Raw genomic sequence first — 26,337 nt, forward strand, 5'->3', positions numbered from 1 at the left:
CATTCAAGGGTCAGTCCTTGGACGCTACTGTTCACCTCAGCAGTTACCTGGCGGAGGTAAGAGTCACTTCCTATTTAGCTTCTTATTACTGAAGCCACCGTGCGAATGGGGCTCATTTTAGAACAATTAATGATGTAAGAAGTGGAACCGCAGCACTTTTTGGTGAAAGGCGACAAACGGGATGCTTTGATAAGGTGATGTGCAGAACTGGCCTTCAGAAGCACTTTGCAAAAGACAAGTCCCAGAATACGCGCATGGGTGCAGATTTAATGCTGTAACTAAAAAGTTTTGTGTGTGTGTGTGTGTGTGTGTGTGTGTGTGTGTGTGTGTGTCTGCGAGAGAGGTTGAGATAGAAAGAGAGAAAAGGAGATGTCTATGTGTTTTGTTGTTTGTTTGGTTTGTTTTTTTAATTGTACAGATAAAATATTCAGGGTTGTGCCTGATGGTGCCAGAGACTGTGTGTGAGACTGCTGACGGCTGGAGTGTCTAATCTGAATGTTTCAGCTGTCGTTTGGAAATAAAACCCCCAAGTTTTCAGAAAAAACTTTGGTGCTCAGGTCCTCTCCGAGATAAAATCATCCATCCATCCATCCATCCATCCATCCATCCATCCATCCATCCACCCATCCACCCATCCACCCATCCACCCATCCATCCATCCATCCACCCATCCATCCATCCACCCATCCACCCATCCACCCATCCATCCATCCATCCACCCATCCATCCATCCATCCATCCATCCATCCATCCATCCATCCATCCATCCATCCATCCATCCATCCACCTTGTTGAAGAACCGCCGCAGACATGAGGAGCAGTCAGGTTACTTCCCCATTAAAACATTGGGTTTTATTGCTGAGTCACTGTGATGCTGCCCACATAAGATTCCTATTTTTATTCTCAAAGGCCAACAAATCTTCCCCTGGAGGACTTTTATTACTTGTTTCTTCCTAATTTTTTTAGTTTATATTCTAGCAAAGGATAAACAGTGTGCTATAAATTTGTCCGCATGGTCATATTTTGTTAACGTATTTGTGTCTAGTACTGTATATCTCGTCTTGTCTCATCTCGTCTCATCTCGTCTCGTCTTCTTTGTCCTTTTTGGGGTCATGGGGAGGACTCACCATGGGTGAAGGCAGGGTCCACCCCTGGATGAGTCGCCAGTTCATTGCAGGGCCCTACATGAGCATTTGCAGGTTCGGTACCTTGCTCAAGGGTACCTTGGCAGTGCTCTGAAGGTGTTCTGGCACCTCCCACCACTACCAGAACACCTTCCATGTTTTGTCTGCCCTGGGGCTCGAAACAAGAACCCTCCGCTTCTCAGCCTAGTTCCCAAAAAGAGTTACTACCCTTGTGTCTAGTGTATGTAATTAAATGATCAAAACCCTGAAGCTTGGAAATGAATGTCAATACTGTTTTGGTACATTCTGAATCCAAATGAGGAAATCAAAGTTATAAATTGAGAATGGACACTCTAGAAAATACTTGTGTGTCTCATCTAACTATTTAAACGTGTTCTCTCAGCTAATGCCAGCACACCCTCGTGCGCCAATTTAACAGAAACCAGTACATGATTCATTTGAGTCCCATCCAGCTTTCCTGTTTGGATCACAACCAGTTGTAAATTAGTTCCCTGCTGGTTTATATCTGACTTCTTGAGTTCTGATGTTGACATCAACTCAACACGAGTGTTTGGAAAATACCATCGTCCTTTTTTTTAACCTGCATCCATCAAGGCCCCGGCTTTAGTGTAGACACACACACACACACACACACACACACACACACACACACACACACACACACACACACACACACGGTGAGGGCACACGGTGAGGGCACACGTTGAGGGCACACGACTATATTGACAGTTCAAACATCTCGCGGTCTAGTCCACACCGGAGACTAGCAGTGGCCCTTAGCTGAGAGACTGCTGGTGGATATAAAAGGACAAAGTAACATCTAACCTGTGGACACAAGGTCACCTGGACATCTTCACCTTATCATGATCCATATTCCCCAAGTTACAGCCATTACACATTTAAATGGCAGCTGCATGATACGTGTGCACGCTGCTCCAGTGGCAGAAAAAACAAAACACTTGCATTGTTTTTTTGTTTTTTTTAATTTAAGCATTAAAAATCAGGATTTCATCTAATTCCACCGTGTGGACAGCAAGACAAGGCATGAATGATGGAAACCTCTGTGGCTGCCTTTGGCCCAGAGGTTCTGCAACCAAACTCAGGCATGTGGGGAAAGCGTGGAGATTCAAAAGGCGTTTGTTTGACCGCTCCGAGTTCATCTTGTGACCTGCAAACCCAACAATGGAGCCTCCAGGGATTTTCCTTTCCAAGTCATGGCTTATGGCTGCCCCATCAGATGCTGACTCTGGGGACGTTGTGGTCAGCTTTAGACGTAAAAAAAAAAACAAAAAAAAAACTTTTTCATTTCTCCAGATTATGTGACATTTTCAAGGGTTCTTTGCTACAGAATACTGCACTGTCACGGCATGAAGACTATTATATTATATCACCATCATAGCTGATTACAGCATCTGAGGAGCCTTTAGATTCATTCTCAAAATGTTTAAGAATCAGGTAAAGTATAAAAAGTTTCCGTGTTGCAGTTTTAATTATTTTGCAGGGGGATTTCTATCTCCTATATCGCTCTGACAGAAAGGGACATTTCTGATGTCAGAGATTCCTTGAGAACCATGTCGATTCAGCCGGGCACGACTCTCTTTTATCATTTCAAATGACAGAGCAAAGAAGACAATGAAGGACCAGAACCAATCGACCTACTGGCAGGAGACAGGCCGATGGGGGGGCTATGAGGAGTGCTTCGACCCTCAGTCTGGGGTGTGGGCGTCCTCACACATCTCCTACCTCACCTTCAAGAGCCTCATCCAGCTGCGGCGCACCATGAACACAGGTCAGTGAGGATGACGATGCAGGTGAAAGCTCATTCTAAGATTCTGGATTTCTCAGAGGGTGATCTGAGTGTGGTGTTTGTTTAAAACTCTGTTACTTTCCATCATTTTCCCAATCACCTCACACTGCCCTCTGCAACCTTCATCCAGGTGTGACGATTTTCGACTGCGAAGAGAAGAGCCTCGAGAGCATCGCTGAGAAGATGGTCTCTGAGATGGTCAGCAAGAAAGAGATCAGGCCTAAAGACAGGGACGGAGTCCTGAAGTCTTTGCTCCAAAACCCCAGGTACCCTCCTGGGAAGCCGATTTGGAAGCCAAGCTCGGGGATTCGAGCTGATCATTGCTTATTTCTGGACATTCAGAATTTAACTGAACCACTGAGTTCAGAAATGTAATTAAATATTTGGAATGCATTCTGTGTATGGAGACGTTGACCTTTATTCTAATGCCTTTCTGCTGTGTTACGACATTGAATTTTTATCGTAATTCAATCTGAGCTGTGGAGGGCTCCAGACGGACCTTCACACAAACAGCCTGGCTCAGGTAACACCCAGCGAGACACCTTTTCTTCTCCTTTCAGCCACTCGGATCCAGAGAGCCAAGCCCTGACTGATGGAGTGGATCTGCACAAGTTTTCAGTCAAGGAAAGAGTATGTTCTGCCGCCATGGCGACAGCAGCAGTGGAATAGGGACTGTATTCAAGATTGCCTCATTCACTTCTACAGTTTCTGAACAGATCTGCTTCTTCTCGTCTGTTATAGAGGGATGAATCTGAACATGTAGAAGCCTCCATGGTTTTAGTCGGTAAGCAGGTGTTTTCCTTGAGGATCAGTGTGTGCTAATAGATACACTTTTCACCTATTTATATATCCTTGTGTCTGTCTGTGTGTAAGATCTCTCTCTGTCTTGGAATCAGGTGCTCTGGACTTCCTGGAACGTCCCACAGTCGTGTTTGTGCGTCTGAAAGAGTCTGCGGAGCTCGGCTCGGCCTTGGAGGCTCCTATGCCTGTCCGCTTCGTCTTTGTCCTGGTGGGACCCAGCAGTGCAGACATGGACTATCACGAGACTGGCCGCGCCATGGCCGCGCTGCTGGCCGACAAAGTGAGTGTTGACCCTGCTGTACGCTTATTCAAAAAAGAATTGACCTTCTCCGGTGAAATTCCTCAATAGGTGAATATTTCATCAGTGTCTGAGGACTATTTTAGGACTTTAAACACCACGTCTACAACCTCCGTTTCAGGTCTTCAATCAGGCCGCCCTTCAAGCAAAGACTGCCCGCGAGCTCACGGAGGCAGTGGCTGACTTCATGGACTGCAGCATCGTCATCCCACCCACCGAAATCCAAAATGAAGCCATGCTCACCTCGATCATCGGCTTCCAGAAAAAGCTGCTGCAGGACAGGAACCAGGCCTCCAATCCGCCAGCCCGCCGGGATTCCAAGGCTCGCAGGGGTGCCTGAACTATAAGTCATAGAATTTATGATGCCAGATGCACACATACAGCATCAACTAAAATGTTGTCCATATAATTCCCACCTTCCCAGTCTCCATCGCCACCGGACCTCCACCCGAAGATCCCCTGTCCCGTACAGGTCGACCGTTTGGCGGAATGATTCGAGATATCCGCAGACGCTACCAGCACTACAGGAGTGACATCACAGATGCCCTTAATGCCCAGGTCCTCGCTGCTGTCATCTTCATCTACTTTGCTGCTCTGTCTCCCGCCATCACCTTTGGCGGCTTGCTGGGTGCGTGTTTGTTCATATTTGTTGAAGAAACAACATTACACAGGCATGATCTGGTAAGAATACATCGCTGTTGTCTGCCTGCTGCAGCTGATAAGGTGGACAACATGATGGGCGTTCCGGAGCTCCTCATCTCCACCAGCATCCAGGGCATCATCTTCTGCTTCGTTGCAGCTCAGCCGGTCCTGGTGATCGGATTCTCTGGTCCTCTGTTAGTGTTTGAGGAGGCGTTCTATGCTGTGAGTTGACTCAGAGTCTTTTTCTATGACGTCTGCTGATGCCAACGAGCTGAACTCTTGTTCCCCCCCCATTCAGTTCTGCAAGTCTCAGGGCATCGAGTACATTGTGGGGCGAGTGTGGGTGGGAGTGTGGCTGGTCATCATTGTGGTGGTCATCGTGGCTTTTGAGGGCAGCTTCCTGGTGCGCTTCATCTCCCGCTTCACCCAGGAAATCTTCTCCATCCTCATCTCCCTTATCTTCATCTATGAAACATTTGCCAAGCTGGGGAGGGTAAAACATCATTGACGAACTTCTTTGTTTAGAAGTTATGACGTCTCTCACTCCCACCCATCTTCTCTGCAGATATTCAAGGATCATCCACTGATTTTGAACTACGACCACGTGAATTCATCTGTAGAAAATCCCTGGCACCCGCGAGTGGAAGAGACGCTCATTTATGACAACGCAACCGGGAACACCACGATCATCATCAACACCATTAAACCACCTTATCCCAACACAGCCCTGCTCTCCATGTGCCTCATGCTGGGGTGCTTTTTTATCGCCTTCTTCCTGCGGCAGTTTAAGAACGGCACTTTCCTTCCTGGAAAGGTGGGTTCTCAGAGAATGGGGACACTGGTTGATTGGTCATTTGAAGTGAAGTGAGCATTTTTTTCAACGGCCAACTGCATGTTTGTCTAATCTCTGATTACCAGGTCAGGCGTCTGATTGGAGACTTTGGTGTCCCTATTTCTATGTTTCTCATGATTGTTTTGGACTACAACATTGCAGATACCTACACCCAGGTGAGTTCACTTTTATTCCACTTACTGAACAGAAGTTTTTTTTTTTAAATGGATGGATGGATAAAGTGAAACCAGTAGATTTGTCTTTACAGAAACTAGTTGTTCCCAAAGGGCTGATGGTGTCCAACCCAGCTAAAAGAGGTTGGCTTATCAACCCTTTCGGGGAACATGAGCCCTTCCCGGTGTGGCTGATGTTTGCCAGCTGCGTTCCGGCCTTGCTCGTGTTCATTCTGATCTTTCTGGAATCTCAGATCACAACGTGAGTCAAAAACATCACACATACACTCAGCTAAAACAGGTATTTCCCAAATTTGACACCCTCCACCCCTTTGCAGTCTGATTGTGAGTAAACCTGAGAGGAAGATGGTCAAAGGCTCCGGGTTCCACTTTGACCTGCTGATTTTAGTGTGCATGGGAGGGCTGAGTGCAATATTTGGCGTGCCGTGGCTCAGTGCCGCCACGGTGCGATCAGTCACCCATGCCAACGCTCTCACCGTTATGAGCAAAGGACCAAAACCTGTGATTGAGAAAGTGATGGAGCAGAGGGTCAGTGGCATTCTGGTGGCACTGCTGGTTGGTAGGTGATGTCCTGAGAAGCTATGTTGCACAGAGTCTTGGTGACACCAACTCAGCCTGTGAATGTCTGTCTGTGAAGGATTGTCTATTCTGATGGAGCCTATTTTGAAGATGATTCCAATTTCGGCACTCTTTGGGATCTTCCTCTACATGGGAGTCACCTCTCTGAATGGCATCCAGTTATGGGATCGGATACTGCTTCTGCTCATCCCAAAGAAATACCACCCCGATGAGCCCTACGTCAACAGAGTAAGAGTCCCGCCACCAACCAACTGAAGTGCTTTAGAAATGTCATCCTGAGAGGTAAAAACACTCTTCTCTCTGATGAGCCACGGATGTAATCGAGTACTCGAGTATATGATATGGCTGGCATTACAGTATATGATGCTGTAATGATTTCACTTCAAGTGAAAATCTACATCATAGAACATTGTTATTCCAGGCCTTGTTCACGTTTTGGAATGTCGACCTGTTGCTCCGTCACATCCATTAATGCTTGTGCATGATGTTTGCAGGTGAGCACCGGACGGATGCACGTGTTCACAGCCATCCAGATTGTGTGCCTTGCGGTTTTGTGGATCGTAAAGTCAAGTCCAATCTCCCTTGCTCTTCCCTTTGTGCTCATTCTTACCATCCCTCTGCGCATGTTCATGACTGGGCACCTCTTCACTGAAGTGGAAATGAAATGTGTAAGGGTCCACTCCATATCCACTCGGTGTGAAGTAAATTCAGGGGCGTCCGCAGAGAAAGGTGTGTGGGTAAGCAGTAAACCTGCTGCTCTGTCTGTTTCTGTTTGTTTTTTCAGTTGGATGCCGATGATGCCAAAGTGACATTTGAGGAGGAGCCAGGCCAAGATGTGTACTATGAATCTCAGATGCCTTTGTAGACCTCAAGATTGTTATTTTAGAACCATTTTCTGTACTTCACAGTTTTTCCACCATGCCTGTGTGTGAAACTGAAAGTGATGTTTCAGCTACCTATGAGTATAAAGCATCACAGAAATGCTGATATAGGTTCAATCAATACATTATTTTTTTTTACTTAGGTAAACTCATTCAATTATTTAGGTTCTAATGAGGTACGCTGCACCAGTCACATTTAAAAAAAATAACCACATTTGATCCTCAGTGGAAATACTGCCTGAATTACATTTTCTATATATCTATAATAAGCATATTCACTGTTTTATTATTCTTGTATTTATGGAGACATTCAAGAATTTCAATACAAATTTTCAAAAAATTTAAAATTCCTGATATCTGGTCGATTAATGATAAATGGACATAAAAGTAAAAACATGGTGCAATTGAGAATTATGTTAAATTGTTACCATCACTATGTGTTGTTATAAACAATAAAGACTACCTCTAAAATGACAACATATTTTTTTATTAAGCCCTCAGACATTATAAGTCCATTTTAGAATTGCATAAATCTTTGAGTTAGAAGCGAGTCAGCATTCAAGTTTTAAACAGAAAAAAATAGAAGCAATTTACTTTACAAAGAAAAGGATGAGAGAGGAGAGGAAATTGCTTTTTAAGAGTGTAGTTTGATGTTAAACCTACCTGGAACAATCATTCTTAGAAATTAGTAAGTAAATGTAAAGATGCAATGAAGCAACTTATATATATTCCATGGAATAATTTAAAAAGGCATGCTAATCATCCTATAGTTTATGCTGTTGAGCTGTGGTGGACACATGGAGCTGTGGATGGTTTTTTTAGGATAAAGGCTAATGAGATGGATCTACTCTGCAACAGTTGTTTTAGCAGCTGTTGTAGCCAATTTGTATGTGTGTACATTTAGGTGTGTGAATGAGTGTGGGTGTGTCGTCAGAGAGGCTCTGGCGTTGCTCTGGGTTACCTGCACACCTGTGGGCATAGGTGGTAATCAGTCACACATAATGGAGCTGAACAGCTGATCAGGCAGCAGAGGATGAGGATCTGGGGTAGTTACACAGTTTTTCCACCATGCCTGTGTGTGATGTTTGAGTGGGTTTTTGTGTCGCAAACTCAGCAATTTTGCCATTTTTACAAGCTCATTTTAAGTGTTTGTCACCTGGATTTTTGTAGGTGTTAATGACTTGTAAGTTAAATAAAGTAACCTGTACCCATGGAGGAATTTATTCATTTAAATTGCTTTTTACAGCAACTGTCACCTGGGTTACTGCAGTGGCCAGAGATAGACCTGAGCTGAGCAAGGTGAGGAGTAGTGCGGGCATACATCACTGAGATGTACAACAGTTATTCAGACAATTCTTAAGATCCAAAAGAGGATCCAAAACATGATTTACACATACTGCTATGGATGGGGAGGAGACAGCAGTTAATATTGAAAATAAACAGTGAAAGCAAAATCAGTATTGGTCAAGAGTCAAAACACTTTGGTCAGGAGCTTAGTAAGTAGAGGTGGAACAGAAAAGATGAAAGCATAATAACAATTGCTGTTGTTGTTATTACTATTGTTGTTGTTTTTAGTAGTACTAGAAGTAGTATTTGAAGATAGGAATTCACATTAGGTACAGGATCTGTAAGTCTGAAATTGGCCAGTCGGTGGCGCTGTTGCATCTAAACCACGATTGTAAACAACCGTCCGACGGGAGAAGAAGAGAAGGCGGAAGTAGAAGATCGGCCGGAGCAAAGTTCCGAGTGTCTCCATAAGGCGTCGATAACAACCGGTGGCGACGCGGTAGTTTATTATTGTTAGAGTGTTTGCTGAAGACGGCTAATACATCGGTCGTATATCTGGCTAGATACTCAACTTTCGCTACATAGATTTTTAGTTATTAGCTAATGTTAATCTTCTGAGAAACGCGCTGTCTGCATTCAGATAATAAACAAGGCTTATTATTTTGAAAAAGAAATGAGTAGACATAAAAATGAGGGTGGTAAGTGATCACAGCTAAGTGTGTTTAAATGATACCATTGACAACAGGAATTGATGTGTTTATCGCCATAGATTGGACCACGCAGAACATCCAGAGGCTTCTGGCTGAATTGAAAAGGAGCGTCCCGGAAAAATACAATACATGTTCATACATAGCCGGCATGAAATCTATACAGTGGGAAAATGTGGCGTTCCCACCTTTCTCAGCTGAAGCATGTCAGACAAAGTGGGGGGAGATTTTATGGAAGGTTGGTAATAGTTTACACAGACAAAAACTGCAATAGTTTCAAGAGATGTAGAGTGTTAAGTTTCATCCCAACCCTGTAACACTTTTCCCTCTATGTAACATTTAGTAGTGGACTTCACTTTGTCTTACATATTTTAATTCAGAATTCATTGGGTAACTTTTCTTTTGGTTGGTTTACTCAATATATTGGAGGTGGTGCAGCTCAGTCTGTTGTCAAACCCATAAATGCTCATAGAGGGCCCTGTGATGAACTGACAACTCATCCAGGGACGGACCTGCCTTCACCCATTCTAAAGGGATAAAGCGTTTAAAAAGACAAGACTCAGTATATTTAGTACCGTACTCTGGCTGATGATGAGAGAAACACTTTTTTGCCTACTTCGCACTGATATTAACTGGAAAGTGAGAGATGGCAAATTCATTAAAGTGTTGTGTTTACTAATGAACAAAACACTAATTTTTTGATGTTTTCTTGCTCAGATTCGCAAGATTCGAAGCCTCACAGAGCTCATTAATGAGGCTGAAGAAACATTTACTAATCCCATCAACCAGGTAAAAATGGAGCTCAAGTTGTCATAACTAGCTGTGTGAAGATATTTACAGATGTTGCAAGATGTGGGATGTTAAAGAGGTGTGATCTGTTAGATGACACTGCAAATACCAGCTTATTTTCTCTGCATTAGTCCTCAGGGGAAAAAATAATAAAAAAGTAGTTGCTGTTTAAAATAAACTAGTGTAGCACGGCTCAACATAAGACTACAATAATTAACATGGTACCATTAAATGTTTGATTGAAAAAAGAAGACTATTCATTTGTTTAGGGGTTCTATTGTTTTCCAGGTACATTATACGAAGGACAAACCACTACTTCAAGATTTCAACAGAAAGACACAAGTTTGTAGGTAATAAATGAGGGATTTTGACAACTAAAATAACACATAATTGTCATTTTCCAAGGTTGGTCCCCTGATGGCACCCAGTTAAGCAGTTTTTTGTATTTAGGGAACAACATCAGGACTCTGGGTGTAGGAAGAGGATGAAAACAAATGAATTCTGTGTTTCCATTGCAGAAGTAAGTGACAGTAATGCAGCCAGTTTTATTGCATGTTGCTGTTAGCTGAGCTCATTGCTTTGTTTCCCAAACCACTGTTAATATGTTTAGAATTGCTGAAATGATGTTGTACTGTTAATTTGTATCTTGGAAAGGGCACATGAACATAGTTAAAGTTTATCTTGTGTTACCTTTCTCTAACAGGATGAACAGCCTTCAAAAGATTTGCTGTCAGTCAAGCCTCCTTCGTAAGCAGCACATACCACAGCCGACTCGTCCTTGTCCACTAGGGGGCGCTATATCCACAAATTTTTAAATGTTCATTATTTTCTCTGTGTATGATTTTAGCACTGGATATAATCTGTTCTGCAAAGAGCAGATGAAGCACATGAGCGGAGTTTCTAAAAAATCTATTAGCATCGTCTTGGCTCAACGTTGGAAGGCGCTGACTGAAAATGAGAAGAAAGAGTATTGCGCACGCTGCAAAGAGGTACGAACACAGTTAGTTTGGGATGACTCAAAATTTCTGAATTTAATAAAAACCTGTTTCTTTCAGATGAAGAGGCAGTACGCTTTTGACATCGGGGTATTGACGGTGAGTACAGGTGCAGTATTAAGATAGTTTGAACAGCACTAAGTCAAGAAACAAACTAATCAGACTCTGATGAACTCCATGTAATGGTTGGAAGATTGGCTGGATTCATTCATGCATTTCTAAAATAAATGAAATGATGTTGGACATGGACACATGAACACAGTTGTGTTTGCGCTGACGTGTGATCTTTCTCTAACAGAACACACCAAAGTGTGAAGAGCTGCTGCCAGCCAGGCCTCCTCAGTAAGCACCACGACACAATAATGGCATTAATGACTGCTGTTTTGCTCAGTTAATAGAGTAGAAAGTTAAAGCTTTATTAGTTTGTGTCAATCCATCAGAGACGTGTTTTTCTTTCAATCAAATTTGATCTAAGTTGACACATGTAGTCTTTGCGTTTATTCATTCAACCTTTATTGGCAAGTCCTTTAGTCCTGTTTACATTTTTTTTTTTTACATTCAACCTTTATTGACAAGTCCTTTAGTCCTGTTTACATTTTTTTTTTTTTTACATTCAACCTTTATTGACAAGTCCTTTAGTCCTGTTTACATTTTTTTTTTTTTTTTTTACATTCAACCTTTATTGACAAGTCCTTTAGTCCTGTTTACATTTTCATCCACTTGAGGACATTGCAATTCAGCATTTTGCAAAGCACCGTTCAAACATGATGCAGATGTGTTTTGGGTAGTGTTTTATAAAGGCCCAGCATCTCCTCTGTATGTGTGTGATTTTAGAACCGGATATAATCTGTTCTGCAAAGAGCAAGTGAACCATATTACAGGAGTTCCTAAAAAAATGTACTGCACTGTCTTGGCCAAGCGTTGGAAGGAACTGACTGAAAACCAGAGGCAAGAGTACAGTGTGCGCTGTAGAGAGGTATGGAGATGGAAGCTCATTTGGGATGGCTGCAGAATCTACCAATTACATAAATACTTTTTCTTTCAGTTGAAGAGACAGTACCAAAATGACCTGACCTGCTGTCTAATGGTGAGATGGTTACAAAAATACCAGTGTGGAATTGATCTAAAGCAATAGGCAACGTGATGAAGACATTTGTTCTGCAGATGGAGGAGTTAGAGGAGGAGAAGCAGGGACTGGATCAACATGGCACCAAAAAGATGAACATTGTATGTGTGTTTGTATATACGTGTACGTGTGGGTGTGTGTGTATAAGTGCATGAGCAGCAGTGTGTTGGGGATTATTTGTGATTTCTATCTGCTTTGAGACTTATTTTTGTGTTCATTTGCAGAGCCGTAATGGCAGAGCAGCAATCACAGGCGAGCCTCAGATGCCATCAAGGTGAGCATGAACGTGGGCGTGGCTAAAAGACGCCTCTCACTCCTGCAGCACATGATGGTCTGTCTGTAGCCATATTTACATGCTTCCTCCCCCCACAGATACAGCTATCACATTTATATAAAAGAAGAGATGAAGCGGTTGAAGAAAAATATCCCAGACACAAAAATTCGCTTTGCTAAGATCAACCAGAATTGGAAGCAGCTCTCTTCTGTGCAGAAAGAAGCATACGAAAAAAAACAGGAGGAAAATATAGCAAAATACTCACTGGAGCTTCAGCAGTGGTTTCAGGTACATTTATTTTCTCCTGCCAGTGTTTTTCCGTTTAAATCTACAGTTTTAATTTAAAACATGGGAGCCGCTTGATGTCTGAGATGAGTCTTTTTCTTTCTTCAGGGACTGAACCCACAGGAACAGAAAGAGTATCGGAGACAAAATCCCAGCGTAAGCATGCATGAATATGGAAAACACTCAGCTGCCATGCTGCCAGACACGCTTCAACCAAGCTTATTTCTACATTTGTCTTTGCAGAAATTTCAATACCTTAATTATATTAACACTGCAGCACATAAGGAATTCCCCCCTATGCCGTCTGTGAGTTTACAGCAGTACACTTACACAGAAATGAATGAAACACATCTTTCTGATGAAAAGTACAACTGAGTAAAGCTCTTTTAACTTCAAAAAACAGGATTCAGAGGACGAAGACATTACAGATGATAGCAGCAGTGAAGATCTGTACTTTGACTCAATAGAGGTGTGATATATCCTTTGTATTTAGCATTTTAAGCTAGCGTTCATGCATCACGTTATTCATGTAAACGACTGTTTGACAGAGTGAAGAGGAAGACGAGGAAGACGAGGACATGCCGTTCATGTTTTAGGTGATGAGATGGGAATGCACACCAGGGCAGGTCTTGTTCAAAGCTGGACTCTGGAGTCTTTGAATAGCTGGATGGGGTTTTAATGTTTCATTCTTTGGAGCCTGTTGCTGCCTAAAAACTGCTCTCGTCTACACGCAGAGGGATTCCTCTTTTTTATTGGGACCATTGATCCATATTCACTGACTCGGTGTATAAATTCCTTTGGGTTTATAAGGTGATATTTATGTTATTATGAGCAAAGTGCTGGATTATAAGCACCTATAAAATGGAATCAATGAGCCAAGGAACCAAAACCAATTTACAGCCAAATACTAACTGGGTTGCTGTTGCGTCTGCTCAGGGTACAAACGCTCTAACGGGGATCCTCAAAACTATTTTCAAACAAAATAAACTTATTTCTGATTTGTAAAAACCTAATACACCGAGGGGGACTATAATTCACAAAATTACTTGTAGTGAGAAAATAAATACTGTTTGTCTGCTTATTTTTGTAAATGTTATATTTAAACATCAGTTGTGATAAGCTATTGTGTGTTGGCGTATTATTTTAAAATGACTTTATTATATTTATTATATATATAATATATTCACCCGAACTGCAAAACATTATAACTTATTGTGTTCCTGGCCTGTGGGCAGAGATGGAACACTTATGTTGATATTGGCCTGTGATTATAAGAAAGTATGAAAATGATGGGTTCAAACAATTGGCACACCAATTTTTTTAAATTATTTTTTAATTCCACTTAAGTCCAAATGGCACAAAGACGCACTGTGGTGCGGGGCTGTGCGGGGCTGTGCGGAGGGCTGAAGTGCGCTCACCGCCGGTGGATGCGGGCTCGGGGATCGATTAGAACTGTCTGCGCTCCATGGTGCAAAGATGGATGCCTACCGAAATGGGTAAATAAACGCAATTAGCGTTTTGCTTCGCCGTGATTGAGTGTTCCGGCTTGATTTGGTTTACAGTGGCCTAGGCGGGTAATTTTGGAGCCCCGGGTTCGTGCGTGGGGTTGGAAGGCGAACAGCCGCAGTGCAGCACCGGTGTTGGGTTCCCGGACGAGCCTCGCTGGAGCCAAACGTAATTTACGCGACCAATCAGTCGAGTGTAGCCTTATTAATTTCTGCTTGGGGAGTCAAACGTGGCACAATTCATACGTTTATTCCCTAGTTTGAGCCACCTTTGACCCGGGTGTTTGGTGTTTCGCGTCCCTCTCAGCACTTTGGCATGTTGTGTCCCTCCAGCCTATTTACAGCCGCGCTCTTTGTTTTCTTCAACATGGTTTTGGCTAAGCTACTCTCCTTCAGCGGCAACGTTCAGACCTGTAGGGTGGTTAGGAGAAAAGTGGACGAACGTCATGTTCCGTCTAAGACAATAAGTTTCCTGTTTTCTGCTGTTCCGCAGGTTGTGAACGTGGGAAGTGTCTCTCCGGCAGCATTTAACGTGTAGTTGTGAGTAGCTGCATCATTCAGTGCGTCAAGTGTTTCACAACTGATTTCCTCCGCTTGCTTTAGCAGGGTGGGTGATGCCAATGTTGTTGACTGAATGCCTCCCCCCTTCTGCTGCAGCCCTGTTTTGGCCGATGCCTCCTGCTCTGCAGCATGACCACAGCAGTGACTGCTCATCTGGTAGTGCTGGCAAATGAAAATGGAGGAGGTTTCAATGTCCGGCCTGGACAGCAGCAAGCTGGAGGTAGAGTGCAGCGAAGCTACAGTGTGTTTCCAGTGACTTTACAAACGCACATGAGGTGTGGAGGCTGTTGCACCAACGCGTCTGCTTGCTTCCTTCCTTGCCAGGGCCTCGCTCAGGACATCCTGTCTGACCTGGTGGAGGATGCATGCCTGGGTCTTTGCTTCGAGGTCCACCGGGCTGTCAAGCAGGGCTATTTTTTCCTGGATGACACAGACCAAGAAAGCATGAGGGATTTTGGTGAGCTCAAACTCATTCTCGCTCTCCCCGGGGGAAGAAGGTAACAATTTATGTGCCCAGTCATCATCACTAGCCCAAATGTGTTCATATCAGGCCGTCTATGTTTTTAAGGCAGAATGCAACACAGAACAGTCAGGCACCTGCTTTTACATTTCCAGAAATTGTGGACCAGCCGGGGCTGGATGTTTTTGGCCAGGTATACAACCAGTGGAAAAACAAGGAGTGTGTTTGTCCTAACTGCAGCCGAAGCATCGCCGCTTCACGCTTTGCCCCTCACCTTGAGAAATGTCTGGGAATGGGACGCAACAGCAGTCGCATAGCCAACCGCAGGTAACCCAGAGAGGGAGAGAGCTATGAACCAGTGCAAACTCAAATCAAGTTTGCTTCTCTAGACTGGCCCAAATGCAGGTATTGGCTATATTGATGCATGTGCTGTGGAATATTGATGCTCTGTTCAGGCCCTAAACAAGTCTCACACTAAGTTTGACCTCATGTACACGGGTTTTCCAGTCGGTGCAGATCTTGCCTTGCAGCTTTGTTAACATGGCTGACTTACCGGTATTCACTGACTGTATTTTAAAAAATGTGTTGCCCTTGGCAACATGCCTCTGCCATGTACAGTGCCTACAGACCTGGATAATTTTCAAGCTTTTTGTGTATTTTGGTTCACTACTACGGATGATGCTACATAGCAACTATCATTCTTGTTCTTCATATTTTTCCCTCGCCAAATGCCGGGTAAACTCTCTGGCATCCTCTGCGGTCAAGCTGGAGCTAACATGCACACTCGCTAATGGAAAACTGTGCTGCTGGTAGCTCTGTTTCAGTACCATAAAAGTTCCTCTGCTTGGCCTAGTTATGTTGAAAAGAAAACCCAGTTGTGAACGCGTGTGTTCATTAGATGATTTCTGTGCTCAGATCTGCACCACTGAATGGGGAAGATTGTTTGCGGTTGTGCCGAAGCCGGTTTCTGACACCTTTTCCTTCCCTCTGTTCCAGGATCGTCACTGGTAACAACACTAACAACAAGTCTGAAAGTGACCAAGAGGACAACGATGACGTCAATGACAACGACTGGTCTTACGGGGCCGAAAAGAAAGGTAATCTTCTGGTGCTGTTGTTTTTCTGCGCATTAATTTCCATGGGAGGATTAAGTGTAACATAAATGGGTCTCTGGAAGGGTTGTCTTCTAAATTTTCATGTAATTCTTTCACAGCCAAAAAAAGGAAATCTGACAAGGTACTCTTTCATTATAAATACTGTCATGTTTAACTCCAACTGATCTGTTTCAGTAAACATTTTCTCTTTTTTTTTTTCCCCACTGAAGAATCCAAACTCACCCAGAAGATCCAAATCATTTAAGCATAAAAACAGTAAGTCACAAATATCTCTTTGTTAATTTGGACATATAAGTGACTTATAGGGACATTTGTAGTCACGTCATTCTCTGTGCTTTTCCACAACACTGAAACTAGCCTGATAGTTGCAGAAAATGTTGGCAATATATTCTATGATCGATGTCACTAACCCAGGGATGCTGTTCGGTATACAGAGAAAACAATAATGCTGTGCTTAGCTAGCTTTTGTCCCATTTTGACATTTGTTGATGTCTTTTATATTTTTGGCTTTGCTTTGGCAGATCAGTTTTTAGAAGGCCAAATATGAATTCCTGTTTTGCTTTAAGAATGCATACAGTACAGCCCTGACTACTGGCCACCTCAGACAGAAATGCATTTTACTTCATCATCATTCAACCTCCAAATATCCCTTAAAGGTGTCATCCATAAGATCATCAAAGTATTGTGTAAATTAGTGTAAACAGTTATTGGCCATCATAGGACCCCGAACGGATGTGATCAGATGAGCACCACTGGTACCAACACTGTATGTTCATACGACTATATGAAAATGATAAATCCTTAAAAAAAATTCTCCATCACACCCTCTTCAACATTGTAAGGCGATTAATTAGCAGCTTTGGCTAGCGTTTTGAAGATGATTAGTAATCTACAAGTGTAATGTTCTGGCCAGTAAATTCACATCTGAATGATGTTTGTTTTTTCCTCTCCATTATGCCCTGCAGTGAGAGAATATACTAAGATTCAGGGTCAGGTGACACCCAGTCTCATGATTATTTCCACAGATATGATGGGTCCAAGGCGGCGGATGGAGAACCAGGAAAGCCCGCGCATGCTAATGAAAGATGAGGCATTCCCTCAGTGACTCACTCTACTACGTTCACATAGAGGAGGATCAATAATGCTTCACACCTGGGTCTTTGTATTGTGAAGTTATCGGACATTCATGGTGTTTCACCGCTGTGCAGAAACAGTCCAGACCTCCCACCGCATACTTGACAGGTTATTTTCCTCTCAACAGAATCACTGTAAGAACGCTCGTTTTTTTTTTTGTTTGTTTTTTTTAAAAAAAAATCTTTGTGTAGTTATGTATTTGCTGGAGTCCAAAATGATAAATATCACTATGATGGGTTTTGATTTACACAGGTAGTTTCTGGTGAAATTAACCTAGCAGCCAAGCAGCGATGGTGTGTGAGGAGTGAAAATGTGCACATACAGTTAAAAAATGATTAGTCAGTAGGTGTATGTGTAAATCCTCATTTTTAAAAGAAAAAAATCACATAAAAAATAATGTCAAAGACAATCATCAGTAATGGTTTGTCTTCACATTCACTGTCAGGCTCATAGTTTTTCAGTTGAAATATTTCTGAATATCACGTGTGTGTGTGAGAAAGAGAGAGAGAGTGTGTGAGAGAGAGGGGAAGATGAAAGTTTCTTTCACCTGTGGAAACTTTTTAATGTTCAGTCATTGAACCTTTACTATACAAGCAGGTGTTTGCTACAGAAAGCAGGATTGTTTTGTTTTATTTTTGGTGGATAGATCGGCTTGTTTTCTAGCATTCGGAAATGTCTTTGTATCACGTGTTTACATTGTAAAGGGTTACTATATCCTTTGTGTGTGTAAATATTCCAATAGTTGAATTGCTGCTATCATGGCTCAATTTTTCATCTGTCTAAGAAAATAAATGGTTTGTTACCTGTTACCTTGACGAGTTATCTTAACACAGCTGGAACTTTAATGGAAGTGGAAAGTTTAACATGCAACAAAGGTGCAACAAAACTACCCACTTTTGAAGATAGTTACCTCCATCAAGGAGGTAGTGGAGTTTGACTTGGCAAAAATAATTCAAAGCTATAAAAGGATTTGAATTCAATTTTCAAGAAATGTTGATAATGGGCCTCAGATTAGATGATTACATTGTGGTGATGTTCTGGATTCCGGAGAGACTTTGAGCTTTTTGATCAAAGCCATAAAGCAACATATCACCACGCACATGCACATTATATTCTATATATAGTGTCTGTATTTAGTTTTTTTATGCTGTACTACAGGTGGAAAGCACATGTGGGGGAATGTTTTTTTTTATTATTTTTCATTTGTGAAATTTAATGTAACTATATAAACCCCTATGTTAACAGACTAAAGAAAATGTAATTCTTTGAACCTTAAAATAGAATCCCGGAAGTCAATTGTCGTTAGTTTTATTTCAATGTCGGACCTGATGAATATGCTGATTTAATGTGCTCTTTCTAAAATCCGACATCTGAGTTCTTACACTGTTGAACGTTGGTCGAAAAACGATACAATTTGAAAATGATAGTTTCTACTTTAAAGAAGGCGCCCCATAAATAACCAGCACCTGACCGTTTTGAGGTATATAACAGCGTGATTATACGTCGAAATAACCACATTTTACGTCTCGGCGCAGTAGATAATGGGGAGTTGGGGAGGGAGCGGGATGCCCGACACTCAATCAATAACAGAAATTTACGGTTATTGCTGAAGGCAGCGTTGCCCATTGCGTGTAAGCAGTTATGAGCTATGTTCACATTTGGTGTCGTTTTAAAGACTCAAAGGTTCTGCGGGCGAGGTCCGGCTTCTATTAGCTACGCTAAGACTTAGAACAAGGGGAGGAGGTGACACAGAACCTCCACTTGAGCTTCAGAAAAAGAGCGGTTGTGGGCAGAAGCAAATCCCGGAACTCGAAACGACAGAAACGAGCTAACATTAGCTAGCTTTTTGTTGACAGTCCGTTTGCTGTCAAACCAGAACCCGACCCTCCTGGACTGGTTTGTCGGCCAGCCTCGCTCGGGAGTTGCACCGTTGGCGCTTGTTGAGCAAGTCGCCGAGTTGTGGGTTTTGGTCAGAATCAGTTTGAAGTTTTCGTCACTTTAAAAACCACTTGTGGATCTCGAAGATGGCATCCAGAGGAGGTTTCACGGGTCCGCCGATGAATTCGAACGTGCACCCCATGAATGTTGGACATGCCGCGGGTATGAGGATGCCAGGCATGCCCCAGCCTCCGATGGGTTTTCCCCGAACTATGAGCAACGCTCCCCAGTACCCCCAGGTTCGTTCATTGTTCCTTCTGTCAGTCGACTTCGTGGAGTCTGATCTAAGTGAAAGGTGAACGCCACATTGATTTTACTTTCTTTTTTTTTCTTTTTAAAGTTTCACTCCTTTTCTGCTTTGGGGAGTAAACGCAGGCACACAGTGGTGGCATATTTTTTTTTTATACGAGATTTAAAGTAATAGATGAACCAAATATGACTCGCGTGCAACTGAAGATGTCAATGTGCGCGCCCCACTTCCGCATTTTAAAAGAAATGTAAATGTTGCGTTGCCGCCATTGTTGGAAACCCTCATTTGGCGGATGGTTTCTAACGTTGAAGCGGTTGGATGTTGAACAAAGTCGGTCTCTCCTCACATGTGCGTGCGTGAAAAACGCAATCACGTGGCCGCCCTGTCATTTACTTTGAAAGTGTGTTTATGATTAGGGCCATCTGTCAGACCAACACATGCCTTTTCTATCATTTTGCACCATCTGGAGCTTTAATGTCCCCATTTAATACGTGTTATTACTTTGGTGTCAGTTTGCGCCATATGGAGCCTGAAGTCTTGCTGTTAGAAGGCAGCAAAAGCAGAAAGGTCGAAGTGGAAAAATCTGCATAAATTCCTGAAACATATTTAAGGTGCATAATAAAATAAGCAGTGAGTTGTCAGAGTATATGCAACACGCTCGAGTGTTGGTTCAAAACAAGGTTTTGAACCATATTCTACAATTCACTGCGTCATCTGCAAATGCTTTTGAATCATTGATGGTAGTTTGCACAACGCATCAGCAGCAGATGCACAAAAATGTTCAAAAAGCTGCTGGAACAATGAAATTGAAAAGAACTTTTGCAAATAGTGCTACATTTAATTACAAACTGTGTCCACGAACAACTACACAAACCAGTTTTTCATCCTAACCTTTTTTTTTTTTTAAAACAAACTTGTTTTAAACGCTTTTCTAAACGTGAAATAGTGCGTATGAAAAATGGCCAAAGAAAACCTGTTGTAAGTCTGAATAAACTGGAATTACACATGAATAGGTTTGTAGATTACATCTGTACTCTTTGAGTCTGACAGACCTAAAATGATCCTTTCTTTTGGGTCTCTAGCGCTCAGGGATGCCTCCCAACCGAGCAGGTGGCCCCATGGCTTCAATGGGGGGGCAGATGCCTGGTCCCTCGTACGGAGGAGGGAACATGGCCATGCGGCCGGGGATGGGGCCTCCAGGAATGGATCCCTCGAGGAAACGCTTCCTTCATCAGCATCCACAACAACAGCAGCAGGAGGCCCTCGGAGGCCTGAGACGAGGGTAAACTCTTTGTGCGGTAAAGAAGCGGGGGACACGAGTGCCGACACAATTAAGAGAGCGAGACCCCAATTCAGTGAAAAAGGGCGTTTAAGAGTTTATGATCTTCCTGATTGTCTCACGGTGGTTCAAGCAGTGGTAATCTAGACATTTATCAAAATCTTCCAGTTTTATTAATCAGTACATTTTAACTCATTGGTATTAAACCAATCGTTTTCTTTCGGATTGTGTCGCTCCTCTCGGTTGTCTGTGCTGGTTTGTGTGCTGGTAAAAGCGCGACTCAGGTCACACAGACACGAGGAGAAAGCATCCCATGACTGGACTGTGCTCACAAGGCAGCACACACCAGCGAGTGTTTTTGACTTCAAACTGTTAAGCGATGCCGCGCTGATAAAAGTGGCAGGTTTTGATGTGACTGCGTATTTACAGACTACTGGACAATGGAGATGTTGTCTTTAGATTCTCAAGTATAAAGGGTTTATTCAGTCCTACAGGCTGGAAGCAACTTTCTGATTTAGCTTGAAAGTACTTGAAGTCAAATATGGCCATAACGACGGGGACTGAGAAAGCTAATTTAATTAGAAAAAACATCCTGAGGTGGCCTTCGAAAGGATAACATGACTCGAAACAAATGGCTAAAACTGACAAAATTATGTCCATTAAACTTAAAAAAAAACAACCAATAATTAAAATAGTTATATGGGTCCATGTGTAATCTTGCAAATTTGAAAATGAGTTTTTCTCTGACTGTAGAGCGAAGAGGCGCAAGATGGCCGACAAGGTGCTCCCACAGAGGGTAACATGATTTTCACCCCTTGGCTCACACTTCATATTGAATATATGTAGAAGGGTCCGTTGATTGCTGATGGCCTGTTGTTAGATCCGGGACCTGGTCCCCGAGTCTCAGGCCTACATGGATCTGTTGGCCTTTGAGAGGAAACTGGATCAGACCATCTCACGAAAACGCATGGAGATTCAGGAAGCCATCAAGAAACCCATAATGGTATAAGATCTAGTGTAGCCTTGTCATTTTATTAACCCTGATTCATCTGACCATTATTCTGTAGCATCTATCCAGCTTAGAATATTCTATAGCTAATTCTACAACTAGTTTCTTGCTGCTTTTGGCTGAAGTAGTTGATGTTGCTGCCCTATTTTTCCTCTGTGACACAGCAAAAACGTAAACTCAGGATCTACATTTCCAACACGTACACTCCCAGCAAGCCCGAGGGTGAGGACTCGGAGAAAGTGGCCTCTTGGGAGCTAAGGGTCGAGGGCAAACTCTTGGAGGAAGTAAGCGAATGGGATTTTAACGTTTAAAAATATCTAATGTCCTTTCTCATGGGTCCACATTTCCACAGTGTCTCTGAAAAACTTGAGTTGCTCTGCTCTGATTTGGCCCAAGTGCTTGGCTCAAACCTCACAACCAGATGTGTTCACAGCTCCCTTCACTCCACCCCACAACTTCTAGCACGCATTCCCACACACACACACACACACACACACACACACACACACACACACACACACACACACACACACACACACACACACACACACTCCTTTTCTTTTTTAAAACAGAATTGAAACCATGAGCTGAGACACGGTTCCCCTCCCTTCATCAGCTCACTGTGTCATCTGGGGTATCATGAAGGATCTTTTTTCTTCTCTGCTCTTTGTTTCCTGCCTCACTGGTTAATGCAGGCATGCGTGGGAGTGTTTGCATGGAGCATCAAAAAAAGAGAGAGATATAAGGGAAGTAGTGCTTATGTTGTGCAAACCGTCAGGGAGTTGGCGGTTTTTTTTTAGTTGTCTGCAGTTTTGTGCTGACACCACCCCCGCTGATGTGGTCAGAACTAAACAATGTGGCTACACAGACGCAACAGAATAAGACAAGCAATATTGTCCCCCTCCCCCCCCCCCTCCCCTCCCTCTCTCTCCCTCTCCCTCTCTCTCTTTCCACTTTTTTGTTTATCCAGCCTGGCAAGCAAAAGAAGAAGTTTTCATCTTTCTTCAAAAGCTTAGTGATCGAGCTCGATAAAGAGCTGTACGGACCTGATAACCACTTGGTGGAGGTATGACGTCATTTGAAAAACATTTGATGCAAATAATTGGGGAGTTTCAGCCTTTTTCTGCAGCCGTTCAGCTCACGTGTATCTTTGCTTTTTAGAGCGAGTTCAGCTGTTAACATTCAAACTTCTGTTCGAACCTCCTTTCAGTGGCACAGGATGCCCACCACTCAGGAGACAGATGGGTTCCAGGTGAAAAGGCCCGGTGACGTCAACGTTAAATGCACTCTTCTGTTCATGCTGGATCACCAGGTACCTCTGCGTCCATCAGCTGGGTGACTCGCGTGCATTTCCAGCCAGTGTTGCTTCCATTGAATGGTTGCTCTCTGTTCCAAGCCTCCTCAGTACAAACTGGACCCCCGCTTGGCCCGTCTGCTGGGTGTGCACACACAGACGCGTGCCAGCATCATGCAGGCTCTCTGGCTCTACATTAAAAACAATAAGCTGCAGGACTGTCACGAGAAAGAGTACATCAACTGCAACCGTTACTTTAGACAGGTCGGCAATCCACAGGCTCCTTATCATTTAATAACAGGATACGTCCGCAGAATGACATTGGACACATGATCTTCTCCACTGTTCAGATCTTTGGCTGTGGCCGCATGAGATTTGCTGAAATCCCCATGAAACTGGCGGGCCTGCTGCAGCACCCTGACCCCATAATCATCAATCACACCATCAGGTGGATGGGCGTGTCTGTCCCTCACATATGACCAAATAGTTCAGGTTTCTTCTGTGTGGATCGTTTTCCTTTTCCTCTGGGTTGTCTGACTTTTGTTTTGTTTTGTTGCCGGTGGTGTTTTCCTCTGAGCAGCGTGGACCCTGCTGATCAGAAGAAAACGGCGTGCTATGACATTGATGTGGAGGTGGATGACCCTCTGAAAAGCCAGATGAATAATTTCCTGTCCTCCACCACTAACCAGCAGGAGATTGCTGCACTAGAGATGAAGGCAATGCTCTCCCAGTCACACACTCTGCCTCATTGTAGCACTCACCTCTCCTTTGTGTTTACAATCTTGTTCTGGATCACAGATTCATGAGACAATTGAGTACATCAACCAGCTGAAGACTGAGAGAGACTTTATGCTGAGTTTCAGCAATAATCCTCAGGATTTCATCCAAGACTGGCTCAAGTCTCAAAGCAGAGATTTAAAGGTGACTATCATCCCGTTTTTTCCCTTCACTTTATAGAGATTGCACAACAGTATTGACCTAAATGCAATATTTCCTAAAATAGTGCTGTGCTAACTTAGAACATTGGTCACTTACAGTCTTTCTGATGCTTTTTTGCATCAGATTTTCACCAGTCAGTGAACATTTTACATTGTTCTTTAAAATATCTAGCAGTTGCTCCAGCGCACGTCTGTAATATTCATGCAGATGTGCCATGAAGAAAAAAACAGCTCTAAAATGCTCAGCTGTATCTGTTTCTCTATTAAAGTCCCTCACTTAGTTTCAGAAGAAAATACAGAAACCTGAGTTTTGCAGCAAAAATCCAGCACAATTATGGACTAAAGCAGAGAAAGATGGAACCATAAAGCTGAATAGTGTTTAGTTAAATTGTGTTCACTTTCCAGTTGATGACAGATGTAACAGGAAACCCAGAAGAAGAAAGAAGAACGGAGTTTTATCAGGCACCCTGGGTACCAGAGGCTGTCAGTAGATATGTTTTCTCCAACGTAAGGTGTTTAATTAGGAGCTTTCATTGCGCTTGCTTTATTCATTTTTATATGCAACAATGTGGTTCTTGTTTTAGGTGCAGCAGAGAAGACAAGAGTTGGAGCAGGTCCTTGGTATCCGACTCACTTAAAGGCAGATCCTGCAGCTGGCCGGAATGTTAAAACTAATTTCAAACATGCAGCATTTTCCCTGGAAGGTCTTATGAGTAAATGAGATTAGGTTATTTTTTCCAGAAAATCCCTACAAGTTCCCCACGAGAAGGCTGTGCAGTACATAAAAGTAGGAGTTTTATGATGATTAGAGCTGCAGACGTTTAAATCTGAAGCTTGTGTACACAAGCCGTACTTGAGAGTGAAGCCCACACCCACCCCTGAGTCTCGTATCTGTCTTTGCTCCAGCGTGGACGTTGCTGGGTCCTGTGTGAACGATTCCTGACATAATGGTGCTGCATGTGTCATTTCTGGTGCCAGGCATGTTTTTGTGCTAATATCCTAGGAGTCTTATGCTTTAGGAGCTTTAGTGTGTGTTCAACAATCTGATTCATTTGACAGAGAAATGCCTCGCCTTAAATGTTCATAAAGTTTTTCAGCGTTTTAGAACTTGATTAAATTAACTTGTCTTAAAAAATATATTTACCTGAATCACCATTTTGAGCTTGTTCATGTTTTTTTCTTTTGTAACGTTTGTGTTAATGGAGTGATGTGAAAACATGAGTGTAGGTGCTTTGAAACGCCACGTGGTGTCTTATTTTGAAAGGGTTTATGTTTACCTTCACAGTTAAAAGCCATAATCTGCAGAAAGCAAAAGCACCAGAAGTGTGGGAGCATTCCAGTGAAATATACATCCAGAAAATATGGATTGTCTTTAATAAATGTTAGCGCTTTTGCTTCTGAAATGTTTAATGACTCCTGTACTTTTGGGGGTTCTTTTCTGCCAAGAATTTCATATGTTCAGATGACTTTTCATCATTGTGTTACTGGGAGTTTATACGTGTTTTATTAGTCAGATTTTTCCTTTAGTCTCCTCTGGGAATGTTTACATTGTAATTTCAGTTTAGGGTTTTCATTGTTTTGATGGCAGGAAGATGAGCTGTGTTAAGCTTTTTGGAATAAAGCAGCTACACCACCCAAGAAAGTTAATTATATTGGAATGCCATGTCAACATGCACCAAGCCATTGTGTACATATTTACCTTTGAGTTAAGGTTTCATTGAAATACCTCTTGGGTTTTGTTGCCATTACAAGAGATGATCTGCATTTCTTGAAACATTCCGCATTCATAGGTCTCAATGTGCCAGGTTTTGTGAAAAAGGCACTTGATAATTGTGTCCCAATATTTTTGTACATCCTCTTTGATAAATGTTTGCATGTCAGTCAAAGGACTTTATATTTTATACAGTTTGACTTTTTTTTAACAATAAATATACTTGCACATGTTTTTGCATTGAAGTATCTTTTATAATTAGGAATTTACTGCAGAAATATTTTGTAAAGAAAACAAATCACAGAGATCGTGTGAAATGATCTCTCTCTCCTTCCAGACTTGTCTGGGTGATTAAACTGGGATCCTGAGTCTGCTGCTCAGGGCTCATATAAGAGCTCAGGTGTGGAGTTCTACAAACATCCATGGCTGCTCCTCCTCCTCTCAGTTTAAATCCAAAAAATATGTCTGAAACTGTGGAAAGTCACAGCTTTTTAAAGTCCA

General features: G+C 42.7%; 4 protein-coding genes across 10 annotated transcripts in view; all 4 read left to right on the plus strand.

Moving 5' to 3' along the window:
• Nucleotides 1-8,390, plus strand: part of slc4a1b (solute carrier family 4 member 1b (Diego blood group)) — an 8,416-nt gene extending 26 nt beyond the window's left edge. The window contains exons 1-17 of one of the 3 annotated variants that reach the window (XM_011606048.2): nt 1-56; nt 2,765-2,934; nt 3,083-3,218; nt 3,513-3,582; nt 3,694-3,736; nt 3,849-4,033; nt 4,173-4,383; nt 4,476-4,679; nt 4,767-4,915; nt 4,992-5,186; nt 5,259-5,507; nt 5,612-5,701; nt 5,794-5,960; nt 6,037-6,278; nt 6,357-6,526; nt 6,793-6,966; nt 7,083-8,390. The exon at nt 1-56 is cut by the window's left edge and continues 26 nt beyond it. In XM_011606048.2, the coding sequence (XP_011604350.2) occupies nt 2,778-2,934; nt 3,083-3,218; nt 3,513-3,582; nt 3,694-3,736; nt 3,849-4,033; nt 4,173-4,383; nt 4,476-4,679; nt 4,767-4,915; nt 4,992-5,186; nt 5,259-5,507; nt 5,612-5,701; nt 5,794-5,960; nt 6,037-6,278; nt 6,357-6,526; nt 6,793-6,966; nt 7,083-7,163 (2,523 nt within the window). In that variant the 5' untranslated portion in view covers nt 1-56; nt 2,765-2,777 and the 3' untranslated portion in view covers nt 7,164-8,390. Of the gene's footprint in view, nt 57-2,764; nt 2,935-3,082; nt 3,219-3,512; nt 3,583-3,693; nt 3,737-3,848; nt 4,034-4,172; nt 4,384-4,475; nt 4,916-4,991; nt 5,187-5,258; nt 5,508-5,611; nt 5,702-5,793; nt 5,961-6,036; nt 6,279-6,356; nt 6,527-6,792; nt 6,967-7,082 lie in introns of all 3 variants that reach the window. The other 2 variants (XM_029837892.1, XM_029837883.1) reach the window with 2 other exon arrangements.
• Nucleotides 8,391-8,893: 503 nt separating this feature from the next.
• LOC105416753 (nucleolar transcription factor 1-like) lies at nt 8,894-13,763 on the plus strand. 3 transcript variants are annotated; one of them, XM_011606039.2, is made up of 18 exons: nt 8,894-9,164; nt 9,236-9,411; nt 9,891-9,962; nt 10,251-10,312; nt 10,413-10,482; nt 10,666-10,709; nt 10,810-10,951; nt 11,018-11,056; nt 11,256-11,299; nt 11,792-11,933; nt 12,003-12,044; nt 12,122-12,184; nt 12,308-12,357; nt 12,456-12,645; nt 12,751-12,798; nt 12,886-12,948; nt 13,046-13,111; nt 13,191-13,763. In XM_011606039.2, the coding sequence occupies exons 1-18, from the start codon at nt 9,140-9,142 to the stop codon at nt 13,236-13,238; spliced, it is 1,386 nt and encodes a 461-aa protein (XP_011604341.1). In that variant the 5' UTR covers nt 8,894-9,139; the 3' UTR covers nt 13,239-13,763. The 3 variants fall into 3 exon arrangements, with proteins under 3 accessions (XP_011604341.1, XP_029693910.1, XP_029693918.1); XM_029838050.1 differs by having other exon boundaries at nt 8,895-8,965; XM_029838058.1 differs by lacking the exons at nt 8,894-9,164; nt 9,236-9,411 and adding an exon at nt 9,442-9,812.
• A 255-nt stretch (nt 13,764-14,018) lies between these two features.
• LOC101061928 (ataxin-7-like protein 3) lies at nt 14,019-18,659 on the plus strand. Of its 3 annotated transcripts, none has more exons than XM_011606066.2 (9): nt 14,019-14,138; nt 14,641-14,687; nt 14,805-14,928; nt 15,033-15,165; nt 15,324-15,495; nt 16,165-16,265; nt 16,382-16,404; nt 16,493-16,538; nt 17,309-18,659. In XM_011606066.2, the coding sequence occupies exons 3-9, from the start codon at nt 14,878-14,880 to the stop codon at nt 17,386-17,388; spliced, it is 606 nt and encodes a 201-aa protein (XP_011604368.1). In that variant the 5' UTR covers nt 14,019-14,138; nt 14,641-14,687; nt 14,805-14,877; the 3' UTR covers nt 17,389-18,659. The 3 variants fall into 3 exon arrangements, with proteins under 3 accessions (XP_011604368.1, XP_011604383.1, XP_003961611.1); XM_011606081.2 differs by lacking the exon at nt 14,019-14,138 and adding an exon at nt 14,151-14,316 and having other exon boundaries at nt 14,641-14,707; XM_003961562.3 differs by lacking the exon at nt 14,019-14,138 and adding an exon at nt 14,152-14,316.
• A 306-nt stretch (nt 18,660-18,965) lies between these two features.
• LOC115250317 (SWI/SNF-related matrix-associated actin-dependent regulator of chromatin subfamily D member 2-like) lies at nt 18,966-26,071 on the plus strand. Its single transcript, XM_029838396.1, has 13 exons — nt 18,966-19,594; nt 20,688-20,887; nt 21,638-21,680; nt 21,765-21,887; nt 22,058-22,177; nt 22,864-22,959; nt 23,104-23,205; nt 23,290-23,451; nt 23,538-23,635; nt 23,768-23,903; nt 23,986-24,108; nt 24,531-24,632; nt 24,710-26,071. Exons 1-13 carry the CDS (start codon nt 19,442-19,444, stop codon nt 24,761-24,763), a joined length of 1,512 nt encoding a protein of 503 aa, XP_029694256.1. The 5' UTR covers nt 18,966-19,441; the 3' UTR covers nt 24,764-26,071.
• The last annotated feature ends 266 nt before the right edge of the window (nt 26,072-26,337 follow it).

Source organism: Takifugu rubripes, chromosome 1 (genome assembly GCF_901000725.2).
Source record: "Takifugu rubripes chromosome 1, fTakRub1.2, whole genome shotgun sequence".
Taxonomy (NCBI): domain Eukaryota; kingdom Metazoa; phylum Chordata; class Actinopteri; order Tetraodontiformes; family Tetraodontidae; genus Takifugu; species Takifugu rubripes.

What these genes read in the sequence shown, in the direction of transcription:
- LOC101061928 (XM_011606066.2), top strand. Translation starts at nt 14,878, where the DNA reads ATGAAAATGGAGGAGGTTTCAATGTCCGGCCTGGACAGCAGCAAGCTG. An exon ending in AGAAAGCATGAGGGATTTTG is followed by an intron (nt 15,166 to 15,323) that starts GTGAGCTCAAAC and finishes TTACATTTCCAG; the next exon opens with AAATTGTGGACCAGCCGGGG. An exon ending in TTACGGGGCCGAAAAGAAAG is followed by an intron (nt 16,266 to 16,381) that starts GTAATCTTCTGG and finishes ATTCTTTCACAG; the next exon opens with CCAAAAAAAGGAAATCTGAC.
- LOC115250317 (XM_029838396.1), top strand. Translation starts at nt 19,442, where the DNA reads ATGGCATCCAGAGGAGGTTTCACGGGTCCGCCGATGAATTCGAACGTG. An exon ending in CTGATAACCACTTGGTGGAG is followed by an intron (nt 22,960 to 23,103) that starts GTATGACGTCAT and finishes ACCTCCTTTCAG; the next exon opens with TGGCACAGGATGCCCACCAC. An exon ending in GTAGATATGTTTTCTCCAAC is followed by an intron (nt 24,633 to 24,709) that starts GTAAGGTGTTTA and finishes TTCTTGTTTTAG; the next exon opens with GTGCAGCAGAGAAGACAAGA.
- LOC105416753 (XM_011606039.2), top strand. Translation starts at nt 9,140, where the DNA reads ATGAGTAGACATAAAAATGAGGGTG. An exon ending in GCACCAAAAAGATGAACATT is followed by an intron (nt 12,185 to 12,307) that starts GTATGTGTGTTT and finishes GTTCATTTGCAG; the next exon opens with AGCCGTAATGGCAGAGCAGC. An exon ending in AGCTTCAGCAGTGGTTTCAG is followed by an intron (nt 12,646 to 12,750) that starts GTACATTTATTT and finishes TTCTTTCTTCAG; the next exon opens with GGACTGAACCCACAGGAACA.